This window comes from Hemitrygon akajei, chromosome 7 (assembly GCF_048418815.1).
Source record: "Hemitrygon akajei chromosome 7, sHemAka1.3, whole genome shotgun sequence".
Taxonomy (NCBI): Eukaryota; Metazoa; Chordata; class Chondrichthyes; order Myliobatiformes; family Dasyatidae; genus Hemitrygon; species Hemitrygon akajei.
The window spans coordinates 12,016,586-12,044,260 of NC_133130.1; the positions used below are offsets into that span (position 1 = coordinate 12,016,586).

At 44.4% G+C, this 27,675-nt stretch overlaps 1 protein-coding gene across 5 annotated transcripts in view; it reads left to right on the forward strand.

The window, feature by feature from the left end:
• LOC140730224 (butyrophilin subfamily 1 member A1-like) overlaps positions 1-27,675 on the forward strand; it is an 89,823-nt gene that overhangs the window by 55,570 nt on the left and 6,578 nt on the right. For 4 of the 5 annotated variants that reach the window (XM_073050391.1, XM_073050389.1, XM_073050390.1 and 1 more), the window contains 3 exons: positions 6,509-6,856; positions 13,705-13,986; positions 23,548-23,671. In XM_073050391.1, coding sequence (XP_072906492.1) covers positions 6,509-6,856; positions 13,705-13,986; positions 23,548-23,642 — 725 coding nt within the window. In that variant the 3' untranslated portion in view covers positions 23,643-23,671. Of the gene's footprint in view, positions 1-6,508; positions 6,857-7,082; positions 7,298-12,336; positions 13,987-23,547; positions 23,672-27,675 lie in introns of those variants that run through there. The other variant, XM_073050393.1, reaches the window with a different exon arrangement.

The window sequence follows — 27,675 nt, forward strand, 5'->3', positions numbered from 1 at the left end:
GATGACGTTTCGGGCCAAAACTCTTCATCAGGAGTCTGTTTCGGCCCAAAACGTCGTCACTACCTCCTCCCATAGATGCTGTCTGGCCTGCTGAGTTCTGCCAGCATTTTGTGTGTTTTTTATTTCCAGCATCTGCAGATTCACTCGTGTTGCCACTGATTACACTATGCTGCTTGATCTTGTGAATACGGATATAAATTACGCATTTAGTGTTGCGCCCCTACATCCTCTGACCCCAGGCATAAATTTCTTCCTTTACACATGAATGCTCTTATCCTCTTTGTAGTTATCATCTTGCTTTAATGTATGTATAAAATCCCTGGACTCTTTTTTTAATCCTATTTGTCAGTGGAATTTAATGGCCCTCTAATTTTCTAATTTCTACTCCTAATTTTCTGCTTGAGTTTTTTCCTGCTTTCTTTATAGTATATTCCTCAAAGTCCCTGCTTGAATCCCACTTCCTTAACCTTGTGTCTGCTTCCTTTTTCTTTAAGACTTAATTTAAAACCTCTTGTCATTCAGAGCTCTCTGAATCTTGCTGTCCTTGCCCTTCCTCCTTACTGGATCATACCAATCCTGGACTCAAATCAACTGCTCCTTAAGCAACTTGCATGTCAGATGTGGCCTTGTACAGTAACAGTTGCTCTCCATTTATTTGTCATAGTTCCTGCAAAATTTTTATTTATTTAGCAATACAGCACAATAACAGGCCCTTCTGGCCCAACAAGTCCACGATGCCCAGTTACACCTATGTGACAAATTAGGCTACTTTCCAGTTTGTGTTTGGGATGTGAGAGGAAACTGGAGCATGTGGAGGAAATCCATACAGTCAAGGGGAGAATGTACAAACTCCTTCTAGACTAGTGGTCACCAACCTTTTTAAGCCCAAGATCACCTATGTCGGACTTAGTGAAAGGCAAGATCGACCAGACTAAGTCGATTAATCATACGCATGCGCACTGGGCAGAAAAGATCGGAAGTAGAACCCCGCAACCCGGATGTAGAAATAATGTATATCCACCAGGGGTCACCACCATTTTTTTTTTGCAACGCGGACCGGTTTAATATTGGCAACATTCTTGCGGACCGGCCGATGGAGGGGCGTGGTGTTAAACACGACAGGAATACAGCAATACTTGAGGGGGTTCCTTATGCCCAGTCTATTCCACAATTTAGTTTACGTGGCTCTCAGCACTTAGCTTCTGTCCCACTTGTTCATGTTTTTTCTGCCGAAAAAGCTCAATGGGTTTTAAGTGCAGGGTGCTTGGACTCAGGGTACCGAAGCAGTTTTGAAGGGTCCATTGCCTCATTCGACAGCCTCCGGGCCCGAACTGCAGCCTCCCGCCCGCCTCCGCCAGACACCTTGGCCAGGTGCAGCTGGTCGTGGGTGGGGTGAGAGGACAAGGTCAGGGCCAGAGGTTCCCATGCCAGGGCCACGGCGATCGCAGTCCAGAGAGAGCGACTGACCGAGCGAGGTGTGTGGCAGGGCGCCCCCGACCCCCTTGTAGGATGTATCGTCTGACAAAAGTTTGTTTCAGTAGATTGCAGTGAGGTAGCTGCTCTGCTACTTATGAAATCCTGAGCATGAATTAGGTCGTCTGCGAGTATTTTAGCACCGGGTTCCCCACTAAACAGGTGTAGCCCCCGGTAAACCTCAGGCTCGATCAGCTCGCTTCCGTCTGGGGGGGGGGGCAGCTTTCGGTGCAGCCAAACTGGGTAACCAGCTTGTGTGGACGCTGTGTGGTGTCCCCACCACGCCAAATAACAGACAGTACATCATATGCGATTAAATGATTACACTTTATAGATCTTACTGGAACTATGTACTGAATAGAGATACAATATAAAAGGAAAAGTAAAAGGCGTCAAACTTATCAAAGTTCAACCATTTCATGCACAACCATTGGAGCTCAGTTAACGAAGTCTTCTTGCCACCATTCAATACCTTCAGACCTCCTCGGACCAACCATGGTGGTCGACCAGACGCTCCACACGAATCTGTCCTCGTCTCTTCTCCTCGCGGAAAACCCTGGGCCTCGGATCCCTTCACTGGGTCCGTTCCATCGCCCAGCTTACAGCATCACGTCTCCTCTCTCTCTCTCTCTCCCTCCCCATCGTCTTCTCCCCCAAAGCCCATGCAACACTAGCTTACAGACCCACAAGAAAGAATAACATCTATCCCGATTGGTTAACAAATGAATACAATTCTCGTTATCAGTAATTACAACCCAAACAAGCTGCGAGAGAAAAGCAGTTTCTCTGCAGTTACCATAGCAAAGAAGCATTTTTATTTTTAACATAACAAAGAAGCCATTTTATTAGCCTTAGCAGTTACATAAAAGAAGAAACCCCTTGCACAGGTTTAGAGGCGGCGCCCATCTGTCCACACTCCAGGCCAGTAGCAAAGGCACTTCCCGCCAGCCGCACGAGGCGACCAGTTACCCAAGGCCAACCAGTGATCCCTGGCGCAAGGGTATCACTGCGTTTAGGCAACTGATGACTTCGCATGTGTTCAAGTTCAACAAATCATACTGTTTCCTCGCAGCCCGGTGGTCGGGGACCACTGAAGTACACTGTGTAATGCGTGGCAGGGGAGCTACACGCATGCGCACTGGGCAGAAAGAACGGAACAAAAACCCCGCAACCCGGAAACAATCTCTCACCAGTATTTGTGCATTTATTTTTCTTTTATTTTTCCGGGATCTTCTGGGAAAGCCTCAAAGATCCACCAGTCGATCGCGATCGACAGTTTGGGGACCACTTTTCTAGACAGTGACAGGAGCTCAATCGGTGTCGTTGGTGCTGTAAAGTATAACACAAACTGCAATGCTATCATGCTGCCCCAAATAATTTGCCCTGCCTCAGAAAAATGCTTTCTCCCTAGGTCCAGACTTAGCCTTTTTCATAACCATCTTAAAGCTGAAGGAATTGTTATTAGTTTTCAAAAGGCTCTCCCACTGAAATGCCAGTCATTCGGCCAGGCTCCTCTCCTAATACAGTACAGGTAGTCCCCGAGTTACAAACGTCTGACTTATGGATGACTCGTACTTACGAACTGAGGAAGGTGAACGCTATCCACCATTTTAAGTCATTGCTGTTGACAGTGTTGAGTGTTTAACTTTGTATTTGGCTTAAATTTTTCTAGTAAGATTCACCCTGATCCTGCCCCCCCCCCCCCCCCCAGTCGGCTGGTGGCGCAGTGAGATCAGCGTCAACGAGGTTCCCAAGTTTGATCTAGTGACAGACTGCTCGCATGCCGGGTTGATGTCGAGCTCACAAGTTGACTTCGTAAAAAAACACTGCCACCTCCAGTTTAAATTCCCATGCAGAATTGTGGAGGATCAAATACTCAAACCCAGCACAGCCCCCACTTGTCCCATTTAACCTGTCTCAGTGCGGTGGAGTTTAGGACCCGGAGAATTCAATGCGGTGGTCCTTAGGACCTCGGGAGCCAGCACAGATTGGGACCTGCCACCAGCAGTGTTTCTGTTCCATTGACGGGAAGCGATCGTGATTGAAAATAAAGTGGTAATAATGAAGTGTTTGGAAAGAGGTGAAACGCCGGTCATTGGAAAAGCGTTACGCTACAGTCAGTCAACGATCGGAACAATTTTAAAGGATAACAGATAAAGTGAGAATAATGAAGCATGTGAAAGGCTCTGCCCCAATGAAAACTATAATTATTACTAAGCAACGCAGTGATTTAATTATTGGAATACATACGTTTCTTAAGTGTTTTATATGCATAGAAAGGTAAAATGTATACTATATACTTAGACAAATGTTTGACTAACTGACGTTAAATAATACCGGATGTACTTGTTCTGACTTACGTACAAATCCGACTTAAAGACGAACTCAGGAACAGAACTTGTACGTAACCCAGGGACTGCCTGTATACATAATTAGTACGGTTCCTCTTCAGGTTGGACTACCCACAAAATGATACGAGAAATCCTCCACAATGGAACTAGCAAATTCTGCTTATCACCTACTACAACAATCCTGCTGCTTTTGCATCTCTCCATGATCTGTCTCCTGCTGGCAGTTGGGAGGACCATAGTATAACCTGCCATAATGATAGCAGCTTTCTTAGTTTTCAGCTCTATCCATATTGCCTCAGCCCTCCAGTGTCCTATCTGAGTGCAGCTATAATGTTTTCTTTGAGCCGTTGTGCAACTCCCCCACTTCTTTTGCATTTCCCTTATTCATGAAACATTTCAGCTGTCAGTTTTGCCCCTCTCAAGTCCCTATAATGGCCATACATCATGGTTTGTAAACTGATACGCTCTGAGTTCACCTGCATTACATGTAATGTTCCTTGCCTTGAAATAAACACATTCAAACCTATCAGTCCCACCATGTTGATTAACCTGGCTCTGCCTGTCTTTTCTATCAGACTTTTCTAACCCCCTCAGTCCTCTACTCACTGACCGGCTAATTAATCCTCACCTCCAAACTAGTTTAAACTCTGCCGACTGTTACCTGGAAGGAAGCCCAATGATTTATGTCTCTGAAATCCTCATCATCACTCCTTAATACATGTGAAACTGTATATTACCTTTATATTGCTTGTCTTTCTAACTTCGAACTGGCACGACCATTTGTGTCCATTGATCCCTTTTTCTCACCACCCGATCACCCTTTGTTTTCTTTTACCCTTCATGTCGTTGTGCTCTCGCCTAATTCTCCCCAGTTTAAGTGAATTGTGATCAACAGAAACGTTAACTCAGATTCCTTTCTATATTGGCTGGATGTTCCCTGATTTTTTTTTTAATTTTCAGCATTTACAATTATTTCTTTTCAACATCAGTTCATTGTAAATGAAAGACAGCAGAGGTTAGGTTTCTCTTAAATATGCTGTGGCTTTCATAAGATAGCTAATCTGCTTCTGTTTTGCCACATGATATCTTGCATGAATAATCTTTGAAAAATTAATAGACTAATATATATCTATAATTTCCTTAATATTTGTTGAAATCATTTTCGCCATTCCATGCATTTACTTTGACTTTTTTTTCTTTCTCAACCCAATAATGGTTGCCTAAGGTTACCTTCATGCAGGAAGGAAACCTTCTGTATTACTATTTTCTTTAAGCACTCTTCATACTTTTCTCAGTGATAGGTCGCTGATTCTGGCATCAGATTTCATAATCTCATGGTGCAGTGAGTCACTAGTAAAGCTTAAAAACAAAATGCTGGAAGCATTCAACACCTCAGTCAGTATCTCAGAAACGAGGTGATGTTTTGAGTCAGCGCCCTTCATAAGAACTGGGAAATTAATCTTCTATTGTGAATATCCTATCTGTGTTGTGTCTCTCCTATGTCATGTTCCCTTACAGTAAGATGGCAGTCTGTTTTGTCACGCCGTCTTCTATGGGGTCATCCAAAGGTGTTAAGTCTTTTTAAGCATTTTATTTTACAATTGCAAGTCCCTGCTGGACATTAAGAAATTAAAGTACTGCAGGTCTAACCCATCAGCAAGTTGCTTGTTGGCAGAGAAACTGGTGGAGTTGGACTTGGTGAAGCATGTGCTGCTGCCTGCATCAGAGGGTCGTCAAAGGAGTGCATACGTGAAGGAGGCATGCAGACTAACAGCGAGTGATCATCTTAGTCATGTTTCTTGTGATCACAAGACCCTGTTGGGCATTGGTTATGTGGAATGCTGCATGTCTGATTCACTGGTTTATTGGCAGATGGCAGGGGAGCTGTGTGACCTCAGTCATAGTGAGGACAAGGCCTTGAGCCACACGGGAGAGAGGCATCAGAGTTGGTGTGTTCCACCAGATTTCCGGAGGCAATGTGGTGCTTTGTCCAAGCTGGAGTCTGTGCTGTCCCTCAGTGTTTGCTTGGCAGAAGACAGGCAATATTGTGTTTGACTGCAGATGGTTGCAACATTCATGCACTCGGGATCCTAAACTATATTTTTCGTGGCAATATTTTACTGATACCTTATTTGTGGCCTGTGTGCTTTTGGTGTTTATGACTGTTGGTACTGTATTTTGCACCTTGGCCCCAGAGGAAAGCTGTTTACTTTGGCTGCATTCATGGGTGTACATATATGGTTGGATGACGATTAAACTTGAACTTCTAATTACCTATCTGTGGCCAAAATGCAGTTGGGCCCTGCAGTGCCTTTTCAAAAGTAAACCATTGATTTTTAGAAAATATTTCAGACATTTATGGGGAAAACTGAAGTAGGTGAATTTTACAAACTGACAAAGTGGTTAAATGTTAAATAGTATTTACACTAATTTTATTGGAGAAATCTTGAAAATGTTAAGTGAAGTCTTTACTTCAGTCTCAGCTGTGTCCCAATATGCACCAAGCAATTTCTTAAAGGGAGTGAAAAGGGGAAGCACGTCATTGATAAAATGGTAGAGCACTTCCTGGGTTCTGATGGTGTTATGGGTTGAAGTGTATTGTAACTTAACAGGAAGTACTGTGTAGTGCTTGTCAATTCATGTTGGTGGTTAACTTAACCTGCTCTGGGATTTCCCATTTATAGGTCATTTCAAGGTGAAGTGTAAGGAGGAGCAAGTCACAGCCAAGGCTGGAGATGATGATGTCATCCAGTGCCGATTTTACTCTGGAAGTAAATTTGGAAGTGTGGCTTTTGTTTGGAAGAAAGTGAATACTAAGGGGATTGTCTACAATTATTCGAGGAGCCAAGTCAATCAGACAGAGCAAGATCCAAGCTACCGCAACCGCGCAGAAGTCTTTGCCAGTGAGATCCCTCAAGGGAACTTGTCCCTGAGACTGAGGAATGTGTCTCTGTCAGATGCTGGAATCTATAAACTCCATGTCTCCAGCCGATCTCAAAGTACCGATGCACAAGTCCTCCTTAGCATCCGAGGTAAGGATGGGAGACTCTTGTTTCACTGTCTGAAAAAAAAAGAATTAATTGCTTCTTCCAAAAATTCCTGTACAGGTATCAGTCTGATCATGATTGGAGCAAAGCTGTGTTTAAACTTGGATACTAAACTAAAGTTTTTTTTAGATATATCTATATATGTATATAAAATCAAAATTAAATCCTGTCCTGGGCTTTGTTTGTGTTCCTTTCCTCAATCTGCGCCCAGTATCTTTCCACAGTGGCTCAGCAAGTCCAGAAAATCGTGTGGTGGGATTGGGATCCTGGCCTGAGACTCTTTGCTATTACTTGTGGTCGTATGTCAGAGCCCTAACACAATGTGCCACATTGCTGACTCCTTATTCATCAGTGCTTTATAAAAGCAGAAGGGATCTGGAGATGAGTACTTTCACCTGGAAGTACTGCTTCTCCCACCTGGACAAGGTAATTTAAAACCTATGCCATGCCTTGTGCCTCGGAATGCGTTGTGTCTGTCGTCTGGTTGAGCTGATTAAAGTATAATCCATACTGGTTAGTGTAAGGTAATAGATTTGATCAACAAGGAATAAAATGGCAGCTGTTTAACATCAGGCTTGAGAGCATGGTTGCTCTCTGAGCAAAATGGTTTGTATTATTGCCTCAGTTCCTCGGATTTACTTTTGTCGGCAGGGCAAGGGTCACCCAGAGATGGGGTGATAACTGGGATGCTTCAGAGGCAGAAATACATTGATCATGTTTGATAGGGTTTGGGGTTCAAGAACAAGTAGAGCCAAGTTTCCAGTGTGTCACCGGTGGGTCAGTTGGGATTTATGGAGATCTGTGGCTACTTTTTGTTGGTGCCAGCTTTTACCTCTGAATTTCCAAAAAAAACCTTATTGTTCTAAATAGGCAAGGGCAGATAGTGTGATATCATCGAGCTGGTCTTAGAAGATAGGGCTTCTGTTCGAGCGTGAGCTCAGGGTTTAAGCTGTGCAGCTTTATATGTGTTTGGCTGCAGTGTACTGGAAGCAAATGAGTTCAGCCCTTTTATAAATGGCCTAATGTGTGTTAGTTAGAGAAGATACTGCTATGGTTAGGTTCATTGGAGGCTTCAGGCTGTGTAGCAAGATTTTGCCACTCCCTGCTGAAGTCTAGGTCTGCAGCATTTCAAATCAGGTAAGGCTGACCTTCAGCAGAGGTCAATTTGATTTCTTGTAAAGCTATCAGATGCTCTGAGTCAGTACTAGTCCAAATTGAGTCCCTGACTAATTTCCAGCGAGATCAGGGCTTAAATACTGTAATGGGCTTCTTAATCAAAGTCAGGCAGCATTGCTGACAACAGCACATCCCTTCCCATTGACCTTAATGTTTTGAACAGAAGGGAATGGGTAGGTCACCACCCACCCTGACAGCCTCCAATGCACCTGAATCCACAGTCACTGTTGTGGATGTAAAACCAGTCTTCCCGAGAGTGAAACCACACAAAACATCATTTGCATTTGGTGTCTGTGGTTGTTTCCTGAGATCCTGTGCAGATCAGCTGGAGTTATTGACAGTTATTTTTAACCTCTCCCTTCTTCAGTTTGTGGTACCCTCTTTCTTTAAGACAACTACTAATATCCTGGTACCCAAGAAAAACACGATAATGTGCAAAAAATAAAATCAAGAGAACTATTACTGCCCAGTGGCTCTGACATCTGCCGTCATGAGTGCATTGAGAGGCTGGTCATGGCGCACACTAACTTCCAGACAATCAAGACCTACTGCAATTGACCTACCACTGAAAGAGATCTACAGAGAACACCACCTCCCTGGCCCTATACTCTTTGATGTCTGGACATAAAGGCACCTACGTCAGACCATTGTTTATTGACTAAGGTGCTGCCTTCAATACCATTAATAAAAGCAAACTCATCATCAAACGCCAGACCATAGGAGTAAATACCTACCTCTACAACTGAATCTAACTCCATCTACAAGTTTGCAAATGGTACCATCATAGTGGCCAGATCTCCAATCACAAAGAGTCAGATACAGAGCCTAGTGACACAGTTTCATGACAACAACCTTTCCCTCCATGTCAGTAAAACAAAAGAACTAGTCATTGACTCTGGGGCGGGGGGGGGGTTGTGTAAGAGCAGTGCACACGTTCCTGTCTACATTAATGGTGCTGAGGTTGAGCTTCAAGTTCTGGGGAATAAACATCACCGATAGCCTGTTCTAGTAAACCACATTGACACAATGGCCAAGAAAGCTCAACAATGCCTCTATCCTTCATAAAGTTATGAAATTTGGCATGTTCCCTTTGACTTTCACTATTCTTTATCAAAACACCATATAAAGCATTCTATCTGGATGCATTATGGCTTAATATAGCAACTACTCTGCAGGGAGTTCTGGACACAGCTCAGCACATCATAGAAATCAGCTTCCCCTCCATGGACTCTATCCGCCATGGATATTCTCTCTTCCCCTTTTCCATTGGGCAGAAAATACAAGAACTTGAAAACACGTACCAGCAGGCACAAGGCTAGTTTCTATCCTGCTGCAATAAGACTATGAAATGGTTCCCAAGTATGATAAGATGAATTCCTCACTTCACAATCTACCTCGTTCTGATCGTGCGCTTTATTATGTGCTTACACTGCACTTTCTCTATAGCTGTTACACTTTATTTTGCATTGTTATTGTTTTTGCCTTACTCTGCTTCATACAGAGTGTAATGATTTGATCTGTATGAACAGTGTGGAAGTATTTTTTTCACTGTCTGCAGTACAATTGACAATAATAAAACAATACCAGGCAATCTCTGCATTCTCCTCTTAGGCAGAGCCAGAAGTAGTGTGGAGATGAGATGTGCTGTGGTCCTCAGTGAGCGTTAGGCCAAAGAAAATAGGAGCAGAATTAGGCCGTTTGGTCTATTGAAGCTGCTCTGCTGTTCCATTATGGCGCAACCCCGTACTCCTACCTTCTCTCATAACTTTTGACATCCTGACTAATCACAAACCGTTTAACCTCCGCTTTAAATATGCTCAGTGACTTGGCCTCTGGAGCAATCTGTGGCAATGAGATTCACCACCCAATAGCTAAGTAAATATAGCTTAGATTCTGGATTAGTTCCTGAGGATTGGAGGGTGGCTAATGTAACCCCACTTTTTAAAAAAGGAGGGAGAGCGAAACCGGGGAATTATAGACCGGTTAGTCTGACATCGGTGGTGGGGAAAATGCTAGAGTCGGTTATCAAAGATGTGATAACAGCACATTTGGAAAGAGGTGAAATCATCGGACAAAGCATGGATTTGTGAAAGGAAAATCATGTCTGACAAATCTTATAGAATTTTTTGAAGATGTAACTAGTAGAGTGGGTAGGGGAGAGCCAGTGGATGTGGTATATTTAGATTTTCAAAAGGCTTTTGACAAGGTCCCACACAGGAGATTAGTGTGCAAACTTAAAGCATATAGTATTGGGGATATGGTATTGATGTGGATAGAGAATTGGTTGGCAGACAGGAAGTAAAGAGTGGGAGTAAACAGGACCTTTTCAGAATGGCAGGCAGTGACTAGTGGGGTACCGCAAGGCTCAGTGCTGGGACCCCAGTTGTTTACAATATAAATGATTTAGGCAAGGGAATTAAATGCAGCATCTCCAAGTTTGCGGATGACACGAAGCTGGGCGGCGGTGTTCGCTGTGAAGGAGGATGCAGGGTGACTTGGATAGGTTAGGTGAGTGGGCAAATTCATGGCAGATGCAGTTTAATGTGGATAAATGTGAGGTTATCCACTTTGGTTGCAAGAACAGGAAAACATTATTATCTGAACGGTGGCCAATTAGAAAAAGGGGAGATGCAACGAGACCTGGGTGTCATTGTATGCCAGTCATTGAAGGTGGGCATGCAGGTACAGCAGGCGGTGAAAAAGGCAAATGGTATGTTGGCATTCATAGCAAAAGAATTTGAGTACAGGAGCAGGGAGGTTCTACTGCAGTTGTACAAGGCCTTGGTGAGACCACACCTAAAATATTGTGTGCAGTTTTGGTCCCCTAATTTGAGGAAAGACGTTCTTGCCATAGAGGGAGTACAGAGAAGGTTCACCAGATTGATTCCTGGGATGGCAGGACTTTCATATGAAGAAAGACTGGATCGACTAGGCTTATACTCACTGGAATTTAGAAGATTGAGGGGGGATCTTATTGAAACATATAAAATTCTAAAGGGATTAGACAGGCTAGATGCAGGAAGATTGTTTCCGATGTTGGGGAAGTCCAGAACGAGGGGTCACAGTTTAAGGATAAAGGGGAAGCCTTTTAGGACCGAGATGTGGAAAAACTTCTTCACACAGAGAGTGGTGAATCTGTGGAATTCTCTGCCACAGGAAACAGTTGAGGCCGGTTCATTGGCTATATGTAAGAGGAAGTTAGATATGGGCCTTGTGGCTAAAGGGATCGGGGGTATGGAGAGAAAGCAGGTACAGGGTTCTGAGTTGGATGATCAGCCATGATCATACTGAATGGCGGTGCAGGCTCAAAGGACCGAATGGCCTACTCCTGCACCTATTTTCTATGTTTCTAAATGCCTCCTCATCTCTGTTCGAAAGAGATGTCCCTCTGGTCTGAGGCTGTGCTCACTGGTCCTAGACCCCTGCCCCCCCACTACAGGAAACATCCCACTCCATCTAGGCTTTTGAATATTCAATAGGCTTCAGTGAGATCCCCCTCTCATTCTTTGAAACTCCGGTAACTACAGGCCCAAAAGCAATCATATTCTCGTATGTTAATCTTTTCATTTCTGGATCATTCTCATGAACCTCCTCTGAACCCTCTCCAGTGCCAGCATACCCTCCTTGCATATGGAGCCATAAACATTTGGCAGTACTCCAAGTGCACTCTGATTAATGCCTATACAGCCTCATCATTGTATCCTTGTCAGCAGAATAGTATTGTCTGTAATAACCCCTAACCCCCACCACCCCAACCGAGCTCCACCAGCCACAGGGAGTATTTTAGAGTTTCTGCAGACAGAACCTTGTCAGAGAAAAGTTTGGTATAGAATCCTGTTGAACAAACCAGTACAGGCAAGCCCTGTGTAATGCAGTTTGGGTGATGAAAGTCTGCTCATACAAAATTTGTAAATCATGACTAAAAAAAGATTCATTTATTTATCATGTGTACTTTGAAACATACAGTTAAGTGTTGTATTTGTGTTAACAACCAACACATCTGGGTGCAGCCCACAAGTGTCGCTGCACATTCCAGTGGAGGATGGAGTAACTGGGTTGCTTACAGGTGATGGAATTGGGGGAAGGGTAACAGGTACTGCTTCTTGACAATTTTCCCCTTGGACAATGCATACCAGCTGAGTGCACAAATGATAGCAGTACCCAAGATGTAGCTGAAAAATTTGGCATCCCTTTCAATTGTTATTGTGTGACGAATCAATGATTTGAATGAATTGAAAGTGGTTGTATATTGTGGAGTGCAAGGGTACTGAGTTTGTTTTCTGTGCCAGCTTCCGTCCTGCACTGGCTCTGGGGCATGGAGCTAGTCCCAGCCAAGGCTGATATCCCGAACGATGTACACAGGAGGCTGGGAGAGCGACAAGAGCAGGATTGAGCAAGGAGCAGAAGTCTGAATACATAACAAGATTCTTTTGCCAGGGGCGACAACGGAAGATCCAGCGGGGCCCGTCTCTTGGTTTAGCCTTCGACCTGCTGCTTCAGGCTGCCGTGCTTTAACATCTCTTGGAATTTAACCTGACCAGAAAATCCCTGACGTGTGATGTCCTTTATCAGAGCCAAGAAAGAAATGACCTGCTGAAGAACATTCAATTTGAACTAATATATTTCTTTATGTAATCATCAGTTAAAACAATAGAGCAGAGTAGGGCCCCCCCCCCCCTTTGTCCTATTGTGCCCTGACCGATTGACCATCAGCACTCTGGTCCCACTCCATAATAATCCACTCCCTTACATTTATCAGTTCTTTCCTCATCAAGATTTTATCCAATTCCCTATTTCAAGTCCTTGGAGAACCTGTTTCTATGGCCCCTTTAGGAAACACATTCAAGCTCACCAGATGTGTTCCTATTGTTCTACTCATTTGAAACATCACATAATTTTGAATGCCCCAATTAAATCTTGTCTTTTTATGCTGCAAGGTGAATAACACCTTCAAACAGTAACTGTCTTCTGCAGCTTCCTCCAAAGCTTTGACCCAGCCCCACACCCACCTTCCTGAAAATCAGAACGCAGAATTAGATTAAGTTGTAATCATTGAGTAATTTTACCCAATGCCTCTGTTTACAAGTTCTATTCACAAGATCATAGACTATAAGACTGGAACAGAAACAGGCGATTTGGTCCATCATCTGTTTCTTCCATTCCATCATGGCTGATTTTTTTAATTCCCCATTCTTTTGCCTTTTCCCCCATTATTTTTACTTCCTGACTAATTAAGAATCTATCAACTTCTGTTTTGACTTGTCCTCCACAGCCATCGGTGGCAATAAATTCCAGAGATTCACCACCCTCTGGCTAAGGAAATTACTCCTCATCTCTGTTCTGAAGTGATATCCTTGTATTCTGAGGCTGTGCAGTCTTGGTACTATACCCCCTCCCCCTTCTCACTATAAGAGCTGCTCTCCACATCCACTCTATCTAGGCCTTTAATTATTCGATAGTTTCCAATCCCAATCATCCTCAACAAGACCTGTTCCATTATTTTCCATCCCTTCTCCTCTCTACAAGTTTAAAATTGGTCGGTGATTCACGAGCTGATCTCGATGGACAATATTGGCAGTGTTGCAAGGAGATCCAATGAGGTAAGATTTCTTCTGTCCTGTTGGCTTGGTTCAAACTGTTTACTTTTTGCCTTGCAGCTCTCGGCACACAGCCAGTCATTCATTCGTCTGGTGACGGCCTGGGACTGTTGGTGCTGGTCTGCGAGTCTTCCGGGTGGTACCCAGCTCCCAGCGTCACCTGGGAAAATGGACTAGGCAAGAATCTGACCAGGCACTCGCACACAGAGCATTTTAACTGCAAAGGTGGCAGTGTCTGTGTGAAGAGCACGCTAGAGCTGATGAACTGGCCCACCAGCAACTACACATGCACAATGTGGGACCAGCAATTGGATGAAGGATTATCAACAACTTTCTCCTTGAGTGAGTATGTTCTGCTGTGTTCCGTTTGTGGTGTGTTGACAATAGGTGTAGAAGTAGACTATTCGGCCCTTCAAGCCTGCACCGTCGTTTTGAGATCATGGCTGATCATCTATCAATACCCGGTTCCTGCCTTGTCCCCATATCCCTTGATTCCCCTATCCATAAGATACCTATCTAGCTCCTTCTTGAAAGCATCCAGAGAATTGGCCTCCACTGCCTTCCGAGGCAGTGCATTCCAGACCCCCACAACTCTCTGGGAGAAGAAGTTTTTCCTTAACTCTGTCCTAAATGACCTTATTCTCAAACCATGCCCTCTGGTACTGGACTCCCCCAGCATCTGGAACATATTTCCTGCCTCTATCTTGTCCAGTCCATTAATAATCTTATATGTTGCAATCAGATCCCCTCTCAATCTCCTTAATTCCAGCGTGTACAAGCCCAGTCCCTCTAACCTCTCCGCGTAAGACAGTCCTGACATCCCAGGAATTAACCTTGTGAATCTACGCTGCACCCTCTACAACCAGGATGTCCTTCCTTAACCCTGGAGACCAAAACTGTACACAATACTCCAGGTGTAGTCTCACCAGGGCCCTGTACAAATGCAAGAGGATTTCCTTACTCTTGTACTCAATTCCCTTTGTAATAAAGGCCAACATTCCATTAGCCTTCTTCACTGCCTGCTGCACTTGCTCATTCACCTTCAGTGACCGATGAACAAGGACTCCTAGATCTCTTTGTATTTCTCCCTTACCTAACTTTACACCGTTCAGATAATAATCTGCCTTCCTGTTCTTACTCCCAAAGTGGATAACCTCACACTTATTCACATTAAATGTCATCTGCCAAGTATCTGCCCACTCACCCAGCCCATCCAAGTCACCCTGAATTCTCCTAACATCCTCATCACATGTCACACTGCCACCCAGCTTAGTATCATCAGCAAACTTGCTGATGTTATCCTCAATGCCTTCATCTAAATCGTTGACGTAAATCGTAAACAGCTGTGGTCCCAATACCGAGCTCTGTGGCACCCCACTAGTCACCGCCTGCCATTCCGAGAAACACCCATTCACCGCTACCCTTTGCTTTCTATTTGCCAACCAGTTTTCTATCCATGGCAATGTCTTCCCCCCAATGCCATGAGCTTTGATTTTACCCACCAGTCTCCTATGTGGGACCTCATCAAATGCCTTATGAAAATCGAGGTACACTACATCCACTGGATCTCCCTTGTCTAACTTCCTGGTTACATCCTCGAAAAACTCCAATAGATTAGTCAAGCATGATTTACCCTTGGTAAATCCATGCTGGCACGGCCCAATCCTATCACTGCTATCTAGATATGCCAGTATTTCATCTTTAATAATGGACTCTAGCATCTTCCCCACTACTGATGTTAGGCTGACAGGTCAATAGTTCTCTGTTTTCTCCCTCCCTCCTTTCTTAAAAAGTGGGATAACATTAGCCGTTCTCCAATCTTCAGGAACTGATCCTGAATCTAAGGAACATTGGAAAATGATTACCAAAGCATCCGCAATTTCCAGGGCCACCTCCTTTAGTACCCTAGGATGCAGTCCATCTGGACCTGGGGATTTGGCAGCCTTCAGTCCCATCAGTCTTCTCATCACCGTTTCCTTCCTAATGTCAATCTGTTTCATTTCCTCTGTTACCCTATATCCTTGGCCCATCCATACATCTGGGAGATTGCTTGTGTCTTCCTTAGTGAAGACAGATCTAAAGTACTCATTAAATTCTTCTGCCATTTCTCTGTTTCCCATAACAATTTCACCCAATTCATTCTTCAAGGGCCCAACATTGTTCTTAACTATCTTCTTTCTCTTCACATACCTAAAAAAGCTTTTGCTATCCTCCTTTATATTCCTGGCTAGCTTGCGCTTGTACCTCATTTTTTCTCCCCGTATTGCCTTTTTAGTTAAGTTCTGTTGTTCCTTAAAAATTTCCCAATCATCTGTCCTCCCACTCACCTTGGCTCTGTCACACTTCCTTTTTTTTTAATGCTATGCAATCTCTGACTTTGTCAACCACTGTGGCCCCTTTCCCCCCTTTGAATCCTTCCTTCTCTGGGGGATGAACTGATTTTGCACCTTGTGCATTATTCCCAAGAATACCTGCTATTGCTGTTCCACTGTCTTTTCTGCTGGGCTATCCGTCCAGTTAACTTTGGCCAGCTCCTCCCTCATGGCTCCATAGTTTCCTCTGTTCAAGTGCAACACTGACACCTCCGAGCTGCCCTTATCCTTCTCAAATTGCAGATAAAAACTTATCATATTATGATCACTACCTCCTAATGGCTCCTTTACTGCAAGATCGCTTATCAAATCCTGTTCATTACATAACACTAAATCCAGAATAGCCTTGTCCCTGGTCGGCTCTCATACAAGCTGTTCCAAGAATGCATCCCTTAGGCACTCTACAAACTCCCTATCCTGGGGTCCAGCACCAGCCTGATTCTCCCAGTTCACCTGCATGTTGAAATCCCCTATAACTACTGCAACATTACCTTTGCCACATGCTAATGTTAACTCCCTATTCAACTTGCACCCAATATCCATGCTACTGTTTGGTGGCCTGTAGACAACACCCATTAGGGTCCTTTTGCCTTTACTGTTCCTCAGATCTATCCACACAGACTCCACTTCTCCTGGTCCTATGTCCCCCCTTGCAAAGGACTGAATCTCATTCCTCACCAACAGGGCCACCCCACCCCCCTGCCCACATTTCTGTCCCTACGATAGCACGTATACCCTTGTACATTCATTTCCCAGGTCTGATCTCCCTGCAGCCATGTCTCCATTATCCCAACAACATCTTAGTTACCCATTCGCACCTGAGCTTCAAGCTCATCCGCCTTATTTCTGACACTTCGTGCATTCGGATATAGAATTTTTAGCCCATTTCTCCTCTATCTGTTTGAATCTCTGCCTATTGTGCTTAACCCAGCTCCCCGAACTCCCATCGGGCTATACGCCCCTAGAATTTTGTTGTCCTTCCTAAATTTACTTATTTTTTCTGCACATTTAACTCCATGTTCCTTCAGACCATCCCTCTGTGCATGTGTCCTCCTTATCACGTGTTCTGCCTCACCTTTCTCTACTACACAATTAATATTCCGGAACCGTGTAGTCCCCACCTGTCCTTTATTCTTCATGTCGCTATCCTCTGTCACATTCTGGATCCCCGCCACCTGCAAATTTAGTTTAACCCCCCACCCCCCAAGAAGCACTAGCAAACTTCCCTGCAAGAATGTTAGTACCGCTCCAGTTCAGGTGTAAACCGTCCCTTCGGAACAGATCCCACCTTCCCTGGAACAAAGCCCAATTATCTAAAAACCTGAAGCCCTCCCTCCTGCACCATCCTCTCAGCCACGTATTAATCTGTATAATTTTTCTGTTCCTTGCCTCACTCGCACGTAGCACAGGTAGCAATCCTGAGATTGTTACCCTGGAGGTCCTGCTCTTCAGCTTCACACCTAACTCCCTGAACTCCCGACGCAGGACCCCCTCACTCATCCTACCCACGTTGTTGGTCCCTACAAGGACCACAACATCTGGATTCTTGCCCTCCCTCTCGAGAATAACCTGCACCCGATCTGAGATGTCTCGGACCCCGGCACCAGGGAAGCAACATACCATCCGAGACTCTCGATCTTCCCCTCAAAATCTCCTATCCGCCCCCCTGACTATAGAATCCCCTATCACTACCGCTCTCTTCTCTTCCCTCCTCCCCTTCCTAGTCGAGGGTCCAACCTCAGTGCCAGAGACAGGACCACTGCAACTTGTTCCTGGTCATCCCCACCAACAGTATCCAAAACGGTATACTTATTGTTGATGGGAACTGCCACAGGGGTGCTCTGCTCTCTCTGTCTGCTCCCCCTGCCTCTCTTGACTGTCACCCATTTGTCTACCTCCTGACTTTTCAGTGTGACTACCTCCCGATATCTCTTATCTATCTCTGCCTCTGCCTCCCGACTGATCCATAGTTCATCCAGCTCCTGCTCCAATTCCCTAACTCGGTCTGATAGGAGCTGCAGCTGGATGCACCTTTTGCAGGTGTGGTCATCAGGGACAACTGTGTTGACTCTGACCTCCCACATACTGCATACGGAGCACACCACCGCTCTAACTGTCTCCCTCATTATCTGATCCCAGATTAGTCAGAATAAATGAAAAAAGCACCTACCGACCTTACCTTTTTACCTCAGCAAGCATGTACTCAGGCTCACTGATTTCCTCTCACTGAAGTCCCCTTGCGCCGAAGCCCGCTGAGCCAAAGCCCAGCACTCTGCTCCCACGCACACTGCTGCCCGCTCCTAAAAGTGGGCCTCTTTTTAAACCCTGCGCTCGCCGCTGACGTCACCCGTGCCTGCACAGTTTTACCTTTCTCCTCAGGTACTGTCCAGGTAGGTCTGACGGTCTCGGCCTACCTACAACGGCTGATCCTCCGATCTCCAGTCATCTGTCGACCTCGAGCACTCCTTACTCCCGCTCCGCTGCCCGCACCGACACCGCAATTGAGCGGAATATCAATTGCACTGGCCTGTGTCTGAGCACATCGAATCGGGCCTATGTTGATAGGATTCTGTATTTCTGTTTCAACTCTGGTTTGGGCATCATTTTATGTACAATTGCAAGAAAAAGTTTGTGAACCCTTTGCAGTTACTTGGTTTTCTGCATTAATAACTTAAAATGTGGTCTGACCTTCATCTAAGTCATAATAATAGACAAATTCAATCTCACTGAACTAATAACACACAAACAATACTGAGTAAACCATTTAAACAATCACAGTCCAGGTTCAAAAATGTATGTGAATCTCTGGAGTAATGTCTTCTGAAAAAGCTATTTGGAATCAGATGTTCCAATCAATGATATGAGATTGGAGGTGTGTGTTGTAGAGGTGCCCTGCTACAAAGTCAGGTTATTGACAGAGCCTGCTCTTCTCAAGAAAGATCTGTTTATGGGCACCATGCCCTGATCAAAACAACTTTCAGATTACCTTAGAATAAGAATTGTAGAGGTACAGTATAGGAGGAAGCTAGAACAAAAGCTGCAGAAAAAAAGCATGAAGGAGGTGTGGGATGGGATGAAGATCATCACCGGATGTGGTGCAAAGCGGGGGGCGAACATAAGTGGAGATGTGGAGAAAGCGAACCAGCTGAACAACTTCTTCAACAGGTTCGACAGCTCAATCTCATCCTCACCGCAGAAATCCACACCAGGCTTACTTCCCTCACAGGAAAATAGCCACTCACAGGAGACCTTGCCCACGCCCAGGATTACGGCTGCACAGGTGGAAGGTCAACTGAGGAAGATCTGTACCAGCAAGGCGGCTGGACCGGATGGAGTTTCCCCACGATTACTGAGGGCCTGTGCGACTGAGCTGGGAGAACCACTACAGCGCATTTTCAACATGAGCCTGGAGCAGAGAAGAGTACCCAGACAGTGGAAAACATCCTGTATTGTCCCGGTACCGAAGAAACCACAACCAAAGGAGTTGAATGACTTCAGACCTGTTGCCTTGACGTCGCACGTGATGAAGACCATGGAGCGGCTGATAATACAGAATCTGAGGCCACAAACCAGGCACGCCCAGGATCCTCTTCAGTTTGCGTATAAGGAGAAGGTGGGAGTGGAGGATGCTATCACGTATTTGCTGCACAAATCACTCTCTCACCTAGAGGGGGTCAGTTGTGCTGTGAGGATTACATTCCTTGACTTCTCTAGTGCCTTTAACACCATCCAGCCCAAGATCTTAAGGCACAAACTAACGGAGATGGGAGTAGACTCTCACATGGTGGATTGGATAGTGGACTACTTGACAGATAGACCTCAGTATGTGCGGTTGGGAGACTGTAGGTCTGACACGGTGGTCAGCAGCACGGGCGCCGCAGGGAACCGTACTCTCTCCGGTCCTGTTCACCCTGTACACATCAGACTTCCAATATAACTCGGAGTCCTGCCACGTGCAGAAGTTCGCTGATGACACGGCCATAGTGGGGTGTGTCAGGAATGGACAGGAGGAGGAGTATAGGAAACTGATACAGGACTTTGTGATATGGTGCAACTCAAACTACCTGCGTCTCAATATCACCAAGACCAAGGAGATGGTGGTGGACTTTAGGAGATCTAGGCCTCATATGGAGCCAGTGATCATTAATGGAGAATGTGTGGAGCAGGTTAAGACCTACAAGTATCTGGGAGTACAGTTAGACGAGAAGCTAGACTGGACTGCCAACACAGATGCCTTGTGCAGGAAGGCACATAGTCGACTGTACTTCCTAAGAAGGTTGGCGTCATTCAATGTCTGTAGTGAGATGCTGAAGATGTTCTATAGGTCAGTTGTGGAGAGCGCCCTCTTCTTTGTGGTGGCGTGTTGGGGAGGAAGCATTAAGAAGAGGGATGCCTCACGTCTTAATAAGCTGGTAAGGAAGGCGGGCTCTGTCGTGGGCAAAGTACTGGAGAGTTTAACATCGGTAGCTGAGCGAAGGGCGCTGTGTAGGCTACGGTCAATTATGGATAACTCTGAACATCCTCTACATAGCACCATCCAGAGACAGAGAAGCAGTTTCAGCGACAGGTTACTATCGATGCAATGCTCCTCAGACAGGATGAAGAGGTCAATACTCCCCAATGCTATTAGGCTTTACAATTCTACCGCCAGGACTTAAGAACTTTTTAAAAGCTATTATTAATGCTTTTTGAGATAGTGATTTAGATGCATATCATATTTTTTACTGAGTTAAGTATTGTATGTAATTAGTTTTGCTACAACAAGTGTATGGGACATTGGAAAAAAGTTGAATTTCCCCATGGGGATGAATAAAGTATCTATCTATCTATCTATCATGAAGCTGGAAAAGGCTACAGAAGTATTTCTAAAGACCTGTGTGTCCATCAGTCCACAGTAAGAGAAATTGTCTACACATGAAGGAAATTTAGTACTGTTGCTACTCTCCCTAGGAGTGGACCTGCATCAAGAGCACTGTGCAATGGTGAAGAAGTTGAAAAAGAACCCAAGGGAAACAGCAAAAGGCCTGCAGAAATCTTTAGAACTTGATAAATCTGTTCACTATAAGAAAGACATTGAGCAAGAATGGCGTTCAGAGAAAGGCTCTACAGAGGAAACCACTGCTTTCTAAAAACAACATTGCTGCGCGTCTCAAGTTTGCAAAAGACCACCTGGATGTACAAAATACTTCTGGGACAATGTTCTGTGGACAGATGAAATTTTTGGCAGAAATGCACACTGCTACGTTTGGAGGAAAACCTCATCCCAACTATGAAGCATAGTAGAAGGGGTATCATAGTTTGGGGCTTCTTCACTGTCTCAGGGTATAGACAGCTTGCGGGAACAATGAACTCAAAATTGTATCAATACATTTTACAGGAGAATGTCAAGATAGCGGTCTGTCATCTGAAGCATAATACAAGTTGGATGATGCAACAAGGCAATTATCCCAATCACAAGAGTAAATAAACAACAGAATGCTTTAAAAAGAAGAAAATTTGTGTTTTGGAATGGTCTAGTCAGAGGCCAGATCTTAACCCAATTGAGATGCTGTGGTGTGACTTGAAGATGGCTGCTGATATCCCAGAAATACTGATGAACTGAAACAGTTTTGTATGGAGGAATGGTCCAAAATTCCTCCTCATAGTTGTGCGAATCTGATCAACAGCTACAGGGTTATTATAGATAAATAAAATATTGTAGAATACTTTTAGGTTATGCTGCTAAAGGGGATTCTACCAGTCATTAAATACAAGGGTTCAGATACTACTTCCAGCCTGGATTTTGAATGGTTAAACAATGTGTTCAATAAAGACATGAAATGTACAATTGTTTGTGTGTTATTAGCTCAGGCAGATTGTGTTTGTCTATTAATGTGACTTAGATGAAGGTCAGACCACATTTTATGAGTAATAAATGCAGAAAACAAGGTTCATTCATAGCTTGTCACACCAGACAGCCAGCCACTCTGGTGTTGTTTGGTTGATTTTGAGCAGGTCAGTGTCAGCTAAATCAGGTGAGAGTGGACATTTGCGCAGAACGTGTTTAATGTTCTGCACCCTTAAGCCACACTCACAGGATTCGCTGGTTTTTAAACCCCATTTCACCATATTGTCTCCCGTCCTACAAACTCCCGCTCTCGCTCTGTTGAGAGTGCACCACTTCCGTCCGTCAAGCAGTGCCCCATCTGGCAACATTTCTGTGGGTCTTGCACTGTATTGTTTGTTGGGGTTCTGGCTTCTGTTTGTTGCCAGAGGTCAATCCTGTATGTTTGGGGGGATGTTCCATGCGGTAGTTCCTCCACTGTAGCAAAACTTTTCCTCAATTTTAGGTGGTCGGAAACTGGCATATGATGACGTAGTGGGTGCTGTGGATCTGAGTTCTGTTTAGCTTTTTCAATTATTGTTGTAGTGTGTCTTTGGATCTCTGGGGGAGCAATGCCTGCAAGTCTGTAAATGATGTTAGTGGGTGTGGGGTGCAGTGTGCCCATGATTATTCGGCAGGCTTTGTTAAGCAATGGGTCTATTTTCTTTGCATGGGCTGATCTGCCCCACACAGGTGCACAGTATTCTGCAGGTGCATAGCAGAGTGCTAGGGCAGTTGATCTAAGTGTGTGAGCATTAGCTCCCCCTTTTGTGCTTGCAATTTTTTCAAGAGAATTGCGAAAGCCAGCTTTCCCTCAGAGTTTTTGGATGTGGGTGGCAAATGAGAGCGTCCTATCCAGTGTCATGCCCAGGTAAAGTGGAGTTGGATGGTGTTCAAGCTCCTTCCCACACCAGAAGATCTTGAGTTTCTGAGCTGCTTCTCGATTCCGCTGGTGGAATACACACACTTGAGTTTTTTGATGGATTTGGGTTCAGAGACCATTTTTCATAATACTGCTTCATTGCTTTGAGGACTGCTGTAAGTCATACTTCATCTTCTTGGAAGGAGTTAGCTTGTGTTGCTATGCATATGTCATCTGCATAAATAAACCTTCGTGTGATAGGAAAGGTTGGTTGGTCGTTTGTGTAAACATTAAATAGTAGAGGTGCCAGGACTGATCCCTGTGGTAGTCCGTTCTTTTGTGAATGCCACCTACTCTTAATTTCATTCATTTCTATGTAAAATCTGTGATTTTCTAGTTTGACTGTGGTTTCGTTCTTTAACATTTTAGATAATTTCAGTAGAAGGCCTCTGTGATTCACAGTGTTGTGTGCTGCTGCTAAGTCAATGAATACTGCCCCTGTAATTTGTCGCCATCCTCAATATACTGGGTTCAGTTCAGGACTTGACTGCAGCAAGAGCAGCCTGGCCTGAACCCGGCTTGATCTGCTGTTAGAAGATCTTTGCCTAACAGGGATATTCTCTTACACAAACTCTTGTGTCTCCTCTTCAGAGAAGTTGCTAGTTCAAATGAAAGATCATGTATTTGAAACATTAAAACATCAGTCTTTCTGAAACAGGTATACATGTTAAAGTTGATAGGTTGTGTATTTCCTGTAAGGTGTGGGTGATGAGTACACTGGTAAACAATGTTGGTATGTTTTACAGTTCACAGGATACCTTTGGGAACAGTGATTGGTGCTACCGGTGCCAGCATCTGTGCACTTGTCTTGATTGTGGCTGTCTGTTGGAGTTGGTGGTAACAAGTGGGCAATGCGACTGGGGTCCTGTGGTGAGTATCAGGTCATTCAGAGGTGCTATCTAATCAGATTATAGTTCCTTCAGTACAACTATAAGATGATCAGAGAAGAAGGAATACAGTCAGTACCCCGTGCTAGCTCTGCCATTCCATACGATGATGCATGATCTTTTATCTCATTGTTACTTTCCTGTGCTAAACCCCATATCCTTGATTCCTTGTATATCTAACAGTCAGTGTCATTTGACTGTTTGCATCACTGTCTGGTATGAACTAGATTGGAAACAGCTGCAGAAAGTTGCAAACTTGGCCAGGTCCATCTTGGGCACTTAAGCCTCACCAGTATTGAGAACATCTTCAAAAGGCAATGCCTTAAGAGGGAGGCATCAATTATTAAGGACCCCCATCACCTGAACATGCCCTCTTCTCGTTATATTTCATAGTTTTTATGTTCTGTTCTGTACTGCTGCCGCAAAGAAAAAGTGAGCCAAGTTGTTGACAGTCAGAATTGGCCATTTTGGTTTTAGGCATAAATAAAGAACAAGTTATCTAAAGATATTGAGACTTGATATTGAGTCCAACCTACAGAGAGAAGATGAGCTGTTCTTCCACAAGCTTGGTCCATGAAGCCACAGACAGAAAAGCCATAATTGGATGTAGAATTACAGTGACAAAGTTCAAAATAAGTTTATTATTTTAAGTACATATATGTCACTATATGCTCGGCGATTCATTTTCTTGTGGGCATTCACAATAAGTACAAAGTAACACAATAGACTCAATGAAAAACTACACACAAAGACGGGCAAACAACCAAGGTGCAAAATCAAAAAGAAAAAGAAAATAGTAATAGATAAATAAGTAATAAATAATACTGAGTTTTAGAGTCTTTGTACGTTGCAGACAGATAACTGGAAGTTCCTGCAGATTGAACATGTGTGTTTGGCTTCTCCAATGTAGTGATCATATGTGAATACCAAATACAGTACAACAGATTGGAGTAAATGAGTTGTTGCTTCAGACAGAAGGACTGTGTGGGTCCCAAGATTGCATCAAGGGAGTGAAGTGACAGGTGTTAAAGAAGGTGGCAGTAATGCACTATTAAGCTGAGTGCCAACCGCCGTAAAACAAGAAGAAGAAGACAGGTGTTAAATCTTCTGGTGTTTCATAGCAAAGTGTCATAGGAGAGAATGATTGGTGGGAACAGAGGAGCAAGTCAGGGAGTTGTGAAGGGAGAGTGGTGAGAGGGAAGGGAACATATGTCTGCTAGTAGAATCTTGGAGCTGGCAGAAGTTACAAAAGATGATCGATTTGGTGTGGAGGCTGATGGACTGAAAGGTAAAGATCAGAATCATGTTTAATATCACTGATGCATTGTGAAATGCTGAGTTCCTCCAGCATCTTGTGTGTGTTGCTTTGGATTTCCAGTATCTGCAGATTTTTCGTGTTTGTGCGTCAACTGTTTATTCCTATGCACAGATGCTACTTGACTCGCTGAGTTCTTCCAGCATTTTGTGTTGTTCCAGATTTGCAACATCAGCAGTCTCTGTTGTGTATCCAGTTTGTAGAGGCTGGCCACACCCTCCCTGCTCCCCTATCCGGTACTGGTTCCAGCTGCCCGATTGGTTCCTTTTATAACTTGCTTCACTGATCAGAATCCAGCACTACTTCCTTTTGTGTTCCAGCTTATTCCACTCCACCTGCTGTCTCTAACCCTAACACTTTCCACTCCTTTTTCTTTGTCCAACGCAGTTTTTCATTTACTTGCTCAAGCCCTCCTTTTCCCTACAGGGCACAACTTGCCTGTCATTTTACACCCCTCAGTCTACCACCTCAGACTCCCATCACACCACTCTTCTCCTGAGCCCTGATGGAGTGTTTCTACCCAAAACGTCGACTGGTGGGGAAGCAGCATCCATCATTAAGGATCTCCACCATCCAGGCCATGCTCTCTTCTCATTGCTGCCATCAAGGGGGAGATACAAAAGCCTTCTGTCCCATGCCAGCAGGTTCTGGAGCGGTACCCCTCAAAAGACAGGCTCGTGAACCTGAGGGGATAGCTTCACTCAATTCAGCACTGAACTGATTCTACAACCTATGGACCTGTACTCAAAGCCTCTGCAATTCATGTTCTCAGTATTGTTTATTTACTTATTTGTTTATTATTATTGTATTTGCACAGCTTATCTTCATTTGCGCATTGGTTCATTGTTAGTTTTTGAGTCTTGGAGAAGAACACCACAGAAACAAACTATTTAGTCCCTCTAGCCCATGCCAAAACTATTTAAACTGCCTACTCCCATTGACCTGCAACAGGGCCCTCCATACCCCTACCATCCATGTACCCATCCAAACTTCAATGTTGAAATCTAACTCGCATGAACCATTTGTGTTGGTAGCTCATTCCACTCACTCACGATACTCTGTGAAGAAGTTACACCTTGTGTTCCTCTTAACCAATGATCTGTGTGCACACACAACCTCAGTGCAAAAAGCCTGTTTGCATTTTCCCCATCTATACCCCTCATAATTTTGTACACCTCTATCAAATCCCCAATCAGTCTTCTGAATTCTAAAGAATACAGTCCAAACCTATTCAATCTTTCCTTATAAATTAGATCCTCCAGACCCAGCAACATCATTGTAAGTTTTCTCTGTACTCTTTCAACTTTGTTTACATTTTTTTCTGTAGGTAGGTGACCAAAACTGCACACAATACTCCAAATTAGGCCTCACCATTGTCTTATACAACTTGAACATAACAGCCCATCTTCTGTACTCAGTACGTTGATTGATGAAGGCCGATATGCCAAAAGCTTTCTTTATGACCCTATTTACTTATGATGCTACTTACAATGAACTATGGATCTGTATTCCCAGAACCCTTGGTTCTATCATGCTCCTCATTGCTCTACTGTTCACTGTGTAAGACCTACCCTGGTTTGTCCCACTGAAGTGCAAAACCTCACATTTGTCTGTTAAATTCCATCTGCCATTTTTCAGCCCACTTTTCCAATTGATACAAGCCATGATGGCCTTCCTCACTGTCGACTACACCCCAAATCTTGGTGTCATCCACAAATTTGCTCATCCTTCAGCAAATATTCAGATCATTGATATAGATGACAAACAACAAAGGATTCAGCACCGATCACTGCGGTACATCAGTATTCACAGGCCTCCAGTCAGAGAGGCAACCATCTTCTACCATTCTCTGGCTTCTCCCTGAAGCCAATGTATAATCTAATTTACTGCCTCATTCACAGAAACACAGAAAACCTACAGCACGATGCAGGCCCTTCAGCCCACAAAGTTGTGCCGAACATGTCCCTACCTTAGAAATTACAAGGTTACCCATAGACCCCTATTTTACTAAGCTCCATGTACCTATCTAAAAGTCTCTTAAAAGACCCTATCGTATCCACTTCCACCACCGCTGCCGGCAGCCCATTCCACGCACTCACCACTCTGAGTAAAAAAAAGTTAACCCTGACATCTCCTTTGTACCTACTCCCCAGCACCTTAAACCTGTGGCCTCTTGTGGTAACCATTTCAGCCCTGGGAAAAAGCCTCTGACTGTCCACATGATCAATGCCTCTCATCATCTTATACACCTCTACTCATCCTCCGTCACTCCCGTTCACTCAACCTATTCTCAAAAGGCATGTTCCCCAATCCAGGCAACAACCTTATAAATTTCCTCTGCACCCTTTCTATAGCTTCCACATTCTTCCTGTAGTGAGGCAACCAGCACTGAGCACAGTACTCCCAAACAAGACACACAAAATGCTGGTGGAACACAGCAGGCTAGACAGCATCTATAAGGAGAAGCACTGTCGACATTTCGGGCCGAGACCCTTCGTCAGGACTAACTGAAAGGAAAGATAGTAAGAGATTCGAAAGTAGTGGGGGGAGGGGGAAATGCAAAATGATAGGAGAAGACTGGAGGGGGTGGGGTGATGCTAAAAGCTGGAAAGGTGATTGGCGAAAGTGATACAGAGCTGGAGAAGGGAAAGGAACATGGGACGGGAGGTCTC